General features: G+C 41.5%; 1 protein-coding gene across 1 annotated transcript; it reads left to right on the plus strand.

Annotated features, from left to right (window-relative positions):
• Positions 1–6937: 6937 nt before the first annotated feature.
• Positions 6938–9273, plus strand: nek12 (NIMA-related kinase 12). The gene is made up of 2 exons (XM_034093202.2): positions 6938–8320; positions 9065–9273. Exons 1-2 carry the CDS (start codon positions 7267–7269, stop codon positions 9232–9234), a joined length of 1224 nt encoding a protein of 407 aa, XP_033949093.1. The 5' UTR covers positions 6938–7266; the 3' UTR covers positions 9235–9273.
• Positions 9274–10824: the final 1551 nt, after the last annotated feature.

Genomic DNA, 10824 nt, shown 5'->3' on the forward strand with positions numbered 1-10824 from the left:
TGATCGTCTCCTTCTGGTCCACACAACAAAGTAGCAGAGACTCCGGTCGGTGATGTGCAGCTGCCCTTGGACTGGTGCCAGTATGGGTGATTCTCCTTGAGAATATATGACCCACCCTCCTCACGGAGACAGAAGGATGGTAACTGGACTGCCTCCGCGATCATGGTCATGTTCCTCTGGCTGTGTGGACACTTCACCTCCAGCAGGGCAGATGGCTGCACAAGTCCATCGGGTGATGCTCCCAAAACACCCTACTCACTCACAAAGAGACCAGACTCGAACACTGTCACCCGATAGGCCTGCACAAAAGCCTTCACCCCTTCGGCCTCGTTTACAACCCCCCAGTTGACAGCCATGACTCCGTCCAAGTTGTACCCCCCAAGCACCCTCTTCATGAGGTGGATAAAAGTTCCGACCGCAGCACAGCACCAAAATTGCTGGCTGTCAACCTGCCCCGCCTGTGTAACTGCCACTGAGGATTTGTCCGCTGTCCTACGGTGGCTGTCTGGATGGCAGCTTGCTGGTCTCTGCTCAGTCGCATTGAGGCAAGAATTGCCTCAAGCCCCTGACCCCCATGCCCCTTCACCAGCTCCGGCACGGTGACAATGGCCTGATGTTGAGGCCGCGGCTCTGGCTCAGGTGACAAAAGCCATGCCATGCCACACTGTGCGCCCCTCAGTGCAGACCTGAACCAGTCTACATCCTCAGTGGCGATGTCTCTGGCCAGTGGGTTGTATGTCTCCTCTCGCTGTTGGTAAAGTTGAGACACCGGCTGGACTACTTTTGAAGTGCCAGGCTTCCTCCACTGGCACTCAACATCTGTGGAGCTGATCTGCCACATGGCAAACATTGCCAATGCTGCAGCGTGGCTGCATCTGAACATCCCCCGTGCACAATCACAGACAGCGCTCTGCATCGCGCCATCGTCTCCCATGCAGATCTGTAAAAATAAAGTAAGTACCATGTTTGTTAGCATGCTATAATAGATTGAATGAGCAATAATACAAGAATGGTCCGGATCTGGGGGTGGGAGGGTTTATTTTTCCATAGTTTTGTCCTCTTGTCTGATTGTTGTTATTGTTTGTTTTTTCTGTATTTTTTGTAATTTGTGTGAATACATTTTTGACAAACATTTGATCAACAATAAAAAAGGATTTGGTCAGGATCTAGACTCAGTGTGTAGTTTATTAATTAATCAATGCTCTCTACATTAGGAAAACACATACCGGTGTACCAGAGGGAGTCACACACAGCTGTGCCTAGATAACCAAACAAATTGACAAGATAACCAAAATCCTTGAATCTACACACAGCAAATAAACTCAAATGACACAAGATGTAAAAGGAGATCACACATACAGTATACTATAGTCGATATAAAACTGGCCGCTTCAATCTGAAGAGCAACTAAAACAAAACACGGGAGTGTACCTTGTTCTTGTGAACACTGTTATCCACAGCATACACAGAGACCACGTTCTTAAGGAGAAAACTAGTTGCTAAAACAAAACACGTTAGTGTACCTTATTAGTTAATGTTAGCTAGCTTACATTAACGTTACACATTGCACTCATATTACTCACCAACATCTTGTAAAGCCGGTCCCGCTGCTCTTACAGAACCGACTAACTCCCCTTTCGTGTATGTACAGCTCTCAACATGCCCAGACTTGTAGTGATTTTCACCTCGTTTTATACTTCTCGTCTCATTCTGAAAGAAACAGGTGAAATGTGCTAACGTGACGGCCATCTTTGTGATGGTGATGCGTATTGTGCGAGACCAGAGACCTGTAGTTCACTGAGCGGTTTCACACAAAATAAATTGTAACTTCACAGTTTTACGACACATTTTTATTTTTTTGACTTGCAAAATGTTCTTTTAAATTGACAAACATGTGTCATTCGTGGCACAATTCAAACGGGATCAAAAGATAACTTTTCTCTCTCCATTGACTTCAATGTATAATTTTCCGCTTCCGTGGTCCCATGGAGGCTCCCGGAAGGGGAGGGACTTCGCCTCTCTATTACAGGATAAAGGAAATACAGTTTAAACTGCCGTATGCAGAGAAGACTCCGACGTGTCGCACTTATCATTCATATCACATTCAATCAGATCAACGATCATATAATATCACAATATTTCCTTATCTGAGTCAGCTTCTCGAGCCGTATCTGGCCGTGCAACACTTACGGCCCGTCCACACTACAGCTTCGACAGCTTCAAAAACGGTTTCCAACGCGTCTGCCCATTCACTTTGAATGGGGTGACGTCACTTTTCGCCGAACTGCATTGTGGGAAGCAGAGCGGAGCTTTCCTGGCGTTTTCAAGCTTCTGAAGCTTTCGGTGGAAGCGTCAGCCAATCAAATCATATGCCAGTAAAAGCTCTATCCAATCGAACCGCTGCTTGTGTGTCAGGGGCGGGAGATTCATGTGATTGGTTGTTGGTCGAGCTTCAGACACGCCCAGCTCCAAGCTTTTTTTTAAGCTGTAGTGTGGACGGGCCGTTACAGTGTAATTACGTTGACGAAACACTCGAGTCAAATGTAATTAAAGACAGATCCACTAGTGTCGATGGGGCAGTGATATCATAAAACTGTTGTACGCTTTCAAACACTCTGTAGTTATTTTTTAACCAGTTGTTCTGTATTCTCCTTGCAGGTGCAACTATGTGGCTTGTATCCTGGATTATATGTTTAAGTCATGGATGGTTAAAGTTCATATTTGTCTAATATTAGTTTACTTTTCATTAATGAAGTATGACGCTGTGCCGTCAGTACACTTGTCCCTGTTTGTGATTGGTCAAATGTTGCTAACCCCGCCCCTTTCATGTGAATGCACTCTCAGCTGGTGAGAGAAACCCTGGCTTGATTTACCGAGTTGATAACCAGCGTCGTAGGACCGCTTAGCTAGATCTCGTTTGTTAGGGTTCGTTAAGATAACTCAAACATATCCAGGGTCTGTTGAACTGGCTTCGTAGTGCACAGGGCACAGGTGGCTGCATAGAAGCACTAATGTCAAAGACACAAAAATATACATTATATTTTTATTTTACCAGGATGCAGTGACAAAAATATTTGGGAAGGCTTAGCCTTCCCTAGCCTACAGTACCCGCCACCCATGTGCTGAGTACAGCCAAACATGGCAGTCTCTTCTCTGTCATTGTAGACCGCAAATACCTCATTCCTTCCGTCTACTTGGGTCTGAATCGGTCCGAATGCTTCTCGTTTTGCGCCGTCCCGTTCAAATTAAATCGCCGTCAATCATATTTCTTTCAAAACAAAGCTGCCAACTGGGGTGGCAAGGCTATTTTTTAGGGTGGCAGTTGCCACCCCATGCCACCCCGGTAGATCCGCCCCTGTCTCCAGTCAGCACTGATGCAGACTCGCAGTTTGATGGCTTGATAGCCCACTCACCCTCCACTTGTTGGTTTGGAATAGCAAAATGTGGCGGACCCTCCGCGCGAACGGAGGGGTAGTGTAGGGGTAGGGTGTAGGGCGTGGTCTGGGATTGGGCCTTTGAAGTAAGGTAAAAAGCAAAAAGCTAAAAACGCCGCTCAGACGCTCTTCCGTTTACTTGTTTAATAAAGAAAAACAAATGGACGGTAGATACACGGATTCAATCCAATCCGTGTATCTACCGTCCAATTGTTTTTCTTTATTAAACACGGAAACGGAAGAGCGTGTGAGAGGCTTTTTTGCGTTTTGCTTTTCACCTTACTGAATGATCTAATGGTCAGTGCAACGGGGGGCGGGGCGAAATGGACGGAAGTGATTTCAAAACAAAAGCGGTGATAATATTATAAACAAAGGGAAACAAGGTGAATTTAGCGATCACAACGAAAACGGCCAAGACACATAGGCTATTGAGCCCAGAAAATGGATGTTATTAAGGGCTGTAAATATAATAAGCCTCTGTCTAAAATTGACAACATTGTTAGGAGATTTAAAATACAGCGATTCTGCACTGTGGTCACTCAGCCGCCTCTCGAGTTTGTTTTTCAAATCAGCTGCTCTTCATTCCTGCTATATTTGACGAGTGATACAAATATGTTTTACTACAAGTTCTTAAGAAAACTGACACTGTTGGACTCGGTTCTAGTTTGACTTCTACCAGAAATAAAATGAAGTACTTTTGCCGTGTACTTTGTGAGTAATCCTCTGTCAGAGTCCCCTCCTTAGTAGGCTACATAATGCATGTTTTTCTGCTATCTTTGATGAATGATACAAATATAATTTTACCATTAGTTCTTAATGAAATTGATACTGTTTGACTTTGTATTAGTGAGCCTACTACTTACAATACATTGAAAAGAGAAATCCTCTGTCAAAGTCCCCATGCTGAGAACAAAATCAAGCCACTTCTGCTAAGTTTGATGAGGAAATTTTTGTTGCCATTAGTTCTTCGTGAGATTGATCCTGTTGGACTCAGTACTACTGAAACTACCCCCACAAGTACTATGAAGTACTTACTGTGTACTTTTCCAGTAGGCTACTCCTCTGTCAATGTCCCCTCCTGAGAACAAGCATGCATGTTTCTCTGCTATTTTGAATAAGCGTTAAAAAAAACTTTCTTCATGAGACTGATATTGTTGGACAGAGTATTTTAAGAGGATGGTAGACTTGATATCAGCAATACTTCCAGTCAGTACTCCAGCAGCAGCATGTGTACCCCTTGGAAAGTCTGGAGGTCTATCCTTCAGCACACTGACACACTCTGTCACTCTTGTTGGCCTCTTATGAAGCTGCTGTCTTTTAAAATATGATTATTTCTCTGCTCCAGTTCATTCCTCGCAGATTCTTCCTTAAGTCCCAGTCATTGCATGTCAGTCAATAGAGCTTTGAAAAATGTGTCCAATTCAACTAAATGTGTTTTTGTGAGTGAAGGCCAGAGCTAAATTATAGATTGTTTGATTGTGTGAGAGAAAATAAATCCACATCCTCCTATGAAACGTATTTTATTTCCTTTTCCATGTTATACTTATACTTACTTGCATTAGAACATTTGCATGTTGAACTACATGATATCTTCCCCAACATCTGAGCCTCAAGGAAATACATTAAAATAAATGGATTCATCATTTTTTTTAAATTGATACAAATATAAATTAATAATGTTGTGTGCAAACATTTCAAATTTAAATATAAAATGAAAAATAAGTTTACATTTGAAATGATTTCTCACAAAAATCTTTCTAAATTATGGTAAACTATTAAAAAAGGTTTGGTCAATATACGTTTTTCTTCCTAAAATAGTTGAAATTGAGCGTAAACTATATCAAACACCACATGCATGGCAATTAACCCATTTTTGCCCGCTATTTAAATTGACTTTGGTTAGTTAATACAAATATTGATATTATATATATATAATTGATGCAGTCTTTCTGAACACTTTTTAAAAAACTGCAAATGAAGAATATTTTTAATTTTAACTTGAAAAGATTTGTGAAAGGATACATTCTTCATGGGCTTCAATGGCTCTAATAAAGAGTGTGTTATGGTTGCTTGTGTTATCCTCAGATAGTGGTTTGTTTAAATAACTACTGACATTTTAATAAATATTGCAAAAAAAGGGCTCCAAAAAAGGCATATATAACCTGGCCGGCTTAACCATTGTGTATTTTTTCAAGCACCACAAGATCCAGAGTTTATCCAAACACATACAGTAAAAATGCCTGTTTTGAAGCCTTAAAATGGTGCAGGAAAAGGACTTTACATTGGGTTATACTTAAAGACAGGACTATTCAGTTAAGAGAAGAGAAAAAGGAAAGCAAATTGTTATAATGGGTGATGTAACATGAATGCAGACATAATATGAGGTCCTTGGCACTGTGTGATCATGGGGGCATCACCCTTACAGCATCAGGACAATATCATATGGAGTCAGACACTGGAAGTGTGCTGGAGGCGTTGACTGGGACTGATGGAAGGATGAGGCTGATGAAACTGAAGAATCTGTGACGAATTAGCGGCTGAGAAATAATCATATATTAAGAGACAGCAGCATCATAAGAGGCCAACAAGAGTGACAGAGTGTGTCATTGTGCAGTCTACCATCCTCTTAAAATACTCTGTCCAACAATATCAGTCTCATGAAGAAAGGTTTTTTAACGCTTATTCAAAATAGCAGAGAAACATGCATTCTTGTACACAAGAGGGGACATTGACAGAGAATTGTTGGAAAAGTACACAGTAAGTACTTCATAGTACTTGTGGGGGTAGTTTCACTAGTACTGAGTCCAACAGGATCAATCTCACGAAGAACTAATGGCAACAAAAAAGAATTCCCTCATCAAACTTAGCAGAAGTGGCTTGATTTTGTTCTCAGCAGGGGACTTTGAGTATTTCTCCAAAAATACACAGTAAAAGTACTTCAATGTGTTGTAAGTAGTAGGCTAACTAATACAAAGTCAAACAGTATCAATTTCATTATGAACTAATGGTAACATTATATTTTTATCATTAGATAGCAGAAAAACATGCATTAAGGAGGGGACTCAGAGGATTACTCACAAAGTACACAGTAAAAGTATTTCATTTTATTTCTGGTAGAAGTCAAACTAGAACCGAGTCCAACAGTGTCAGTTTTCTTAAGAACTTGTGGTAACAAATATTTGTAAATGAAGAGCAGCTGATTTGAAAAAACAAACGCGAGAGGCGGAACCGCTGTATAGTTTAAATCTCCTAACAATGTTGTCCATTTTAGACAGAGGCTTATTATATTTACAGCCTTAATAACATTCATTTTCTGGGCTCAATATGTGTCTTGGCCGTTTTCGTTGTGAACAATTCACCTTGTTTATAATAATCACCGTTCCTTCAGCAGGATACTGACAAAGTGTGATTTTAGCAAACGAGTGCTCTTGTTTTGAAATCACTTCCGTGAGTTTCGCCCCGCCCCTCGCTCCAAGGACCATTTGACCATTCAGTAAGGTAAAAAGCAAAAACGCCTCTCAGACGCTCTTCCGTTTACGTGTTTAATAAAGAAAAACAATTGGACGGTAGATACACGGATTGGATTGCCCCAGAGTTGAATAAAAGGGGTTTATTTTCTAATTGTTGTTAAAATTGTTATTAAAATAAACGTCTTTAGAGTATTCGTCGGTTTTTCTTTCTCTTTTCCGGTTTCGTGGCGTCGGAGCAAGGTTGTTACCGTGGCAACGAGACTCCACACAGACGCTGCGTCTTGTGTTAAAGCGCTGCTTACCTTGACACTGTTATAATGATTGTTGGAAAGACTTGTTTGTCGTCGCCAGCAGACTGAAAGATGGAGAAGTATGAGCAGGTGTTGTGTTTGGGCAGGGGAGGAGCTGCGGAAGTGTTCCTAATGAGGCACGTAGAGAGCAAGAGCCTGCACGCGGTGAAGAGGATAAAGGTAGAGAGCACAAGGAGGACAAACACTCAGAGGACAATCCTGCAGGAAGCTGAGATCATCAGGAGTCTGCAGCACCCTCATGTAGTCACATGCAGCGATGCCTTTGTTAGCTCTGATGGATTTATTTACATTGTGATGAACTACTGCGATGGTGGGACACTAGATGACAAAGTGAAGCAGAGGAAACCAAATGAGTTCTTCACAGAGGACACTGTAATGGGGTGGTTTGTACAAGTTGCTGTGGCTCTGGATTACATACACACAGCTAAGATACTACACAGGGACATCAAAACATCAAATGTACTGCTAACTAAGCAAGGCATGGTGAAGCTAGGGGACTTTGGGATATCCAGAGTAATGACCAACACAGCTGACATGGCCTCCACATGTGTTGGGACACCGAGCTACCTCAGTCCTGAGCTGTGCCAGGACGTCCCATACAGCACCAAGTCTGACATCTGGGCTCTGGGCTGTCTGCTGTATGAGCTCTGCGCTCTCAGACCTCCGTTTGCAGCCACCAACCTGCTGAGTCTGTTCTACAAGATCACCAAAGGAGAGTTTGATCCAGTGCCCAACATCTTCTCTGACAACATCTCCTCTTTGATCCAGACGATGCTCTGCATCAACCCAGAAAACAGGCCAACGGCTGCCTGTATACTCAACAGTGCCTGTGTGCATGATCATCTGGAGTCCATGGAACACACACAGAGTGACTGTGTGCCTGTGAAGAGCGGTGACACTAACACAGCAGGACAAGAGCACAACATGGAGGCCGGCTCCAGCGACGTTGAGGAGGAACATCATCATGGTTTGTGTGTTGGAGAGCACAACCACAGTGACTGCCAGTATCCCGAGGACTTTGATGAAGACGAGAGTTTGTCCTCTCTTGAGGAGTCCAGTGACAACTCTGGGTCGACAATGAGGAGCGAATCAGCTGAGTCTATTGGTAATGTAGAAACATACTGTGCAACACCTTCTTATCCGTGATAGAAGAGGAAGCACTCAGACCCTGTTCAAGTAAAACATGATCTAAGACAGTGTAATAATATTTAAAATGATGCTTAAGGATTTTAATAATTAGACCTTTTTTAAATAGTTTGTTGTCCACTTACATTATATCACACCTTTTTTAACAATATTACATTTCAGAGAAATCAGCAATTAATGTAACGGTGCCTTTCATTTGGTGTCTTGTCAATTATGTCATATCCCCTTTACCCCATTTAGTAGTTAGTCTAAATTCCTGGGAAACACATTAACACTAGATAATATAACTTAATTTATGCTTGACGCAAATGTCAGTGTAAATGAATGGCACACTATCAGATATGGCCCTTTACACAGGTAAAAGCACAGGTTTGGCCTCTGGGTGCACATACACAGACATGGATAGGCAGAGAAAATGTAGAACTTTAAGGAGATCTCAGAATATCAGTTTGCCACATAATTGCACTGTCGTCTGATTGTTGAAATGAAGCTATACCCAAGGTCCACAATCTGTACATTTTACAGAACAGCTTGCTGATGATAAACATAGCTATGATTCCTCTAAATGTCCTATCTCTAAAGTATTCCCCTGTCTTTTCAACCAAAATGTTCTTCAACATAGAGTCTCCTAATAACTTGTTCAGAAGTTCACATAGACAGGAATGATCAAACAGAAGCGTTTAACGTTTCCTTCTCTCTACAGTATTTCCTGATGCCTCAGATCAGGTGGAGTATCCAGATGACTTTGAGGAAGCAGATGTGGAAGAAGAAGATGGAGCGGCCTCAGTTCAGGATGCAGCCGAGGAGGAGTTTCAGCTCTGCGACGCTGGAGGACTGACCATCACTCTGAAAGCGTTGAAGGAAAAAGGCTAAAGGAGACAACCCATGTGGAATAAAGTGACCAGAACAGTTCACTGTCTGATGAGTGCCTTGTTCGTGAAGCGTTTTATCCAGTTGCTGTCGAAAAAAGACACCAGACCCTTTATTTTTTAGATATCAGCTGAAAATAAGACAATTAAACACTTGGTGGAGCTAGAGAGGAAGAATGAAGTCCTGCTCAGTGTGGGTTGTCACGTGATGATTCCTCAATGATTTCATTTCATTTCAAACCTTTATTTATACAGATGAATCCCATTGAGATGATGTGTGATAAGCGTCATAAGCAGTCGGGGTGATGTTGAATGAATGACGTGACTGGGCTATTCTAAAAATAGGAAGACATTTTGATATTCGACACAAGCTTATATGATGTCTCAAACCACTTTCATGTTTTATTTTTACAGATAAAATAGCAGTAGGCAGTGTTTCGTAAACTACTTAAAGCATATCACATCGCATTCACATCTTTCTTCGTATATTCTTTCTTCGTTTCTATTATACAGTATAACCTAATATTTCATACTATATGTTTTGTACTCACTCTTGTTTCTTTCAGTGTTTTAATATTACACCATTTCAAATGAAAGGACTTTTCAGGACTTATCTTTGCCTCAAAAAGAGATTAAATCACAATGTCTGTGCAACTGTGCTGATAAAGGAAGTATGTGGTTTATGCAACGTGCCACAAAATGTTATGACAGCTGAGAGGTTGTACAACTAAAATGAAGAATAATATAATACTAAGAATCTGAAATACACACCAGAGTTGACTTTACACTAAAGGCACACCTATAGAGTAACATGGGTTTGTCTATATCAAAGAATAATCAAATTGGTTTTATTTTTGAATCTATATGAACCTCTGAGATTAAAATATATTTTTCAATAGGCTGATCAGTTGGGGGTTAACAGTGTTACCTCCACCTCTCCACCTGCCCTCCTGTCTCTCCCGGAGGTGAAGGCCCCAGTCCCATCGTATGGTATAACGAATGAGTGACAGATTAAAGGAAACATCTAAATAAAGTGTCTTTCAGGTCTTCTGTTATCCACCAGAAAAGAGATTGTTGTGTCTCGTCAGATTTGTTCGTTTTTTTATCCTTGTTTATTTGTATTAGTATTATTTCTCGGTTAAGTTAATATTGTCAAGTCCACGTCTGCTAACCCTTTTGTTATCTGGCATTTCCTGTTTGTCATTCCCTGTTTTACTTTGGCACTAATCTCCCCTCTCATTTCAGGTAGTTCGACTCCTACCCATTTGTGTTCTTCACTGACCTGATTACCTGTAGAGCCCCTGTGTGTGTATTTAGTCTGTGTTGTTCTCTCTGCCAGGCCCAAGCGCCAGATCGTCCGAGCCTAGAGTCGAGCCTTCCAGCGTTTGAGCCTTACAAATGTTGTTTGTGATTTGTCAGATATCTGCTAGAGTAAGTTTTGTTAGTATTTAGTAAGTCATTTTTTGGAGTTCATGTTTGCTATGAGTGTTTGTATTGCCCTGCACATCAAGTAAAGTCCTTTTTTGAACCGTCCTTTTTTGTCTGGAGTCGTGCATTTGGGTCTTATCATTTTCTTGCCCAAGTCGTCACAGAG

The sequence above is a fragment of the Pseudochaenichthys georgianus genome, chromosome 10, assembly GCF_902827115.2.
Source record: "Pseudochaenichthys georgianus chromosome 10, fPseGeo1.2, whole genome shotgun sequence".
Lineage (NCBI taxonomy): Eukaryota > Metazoa > Chordata > Actinopteri > Perciformes > Channichthyidae > Pseudochaenichthys > Pseudochaenichthys georgianus.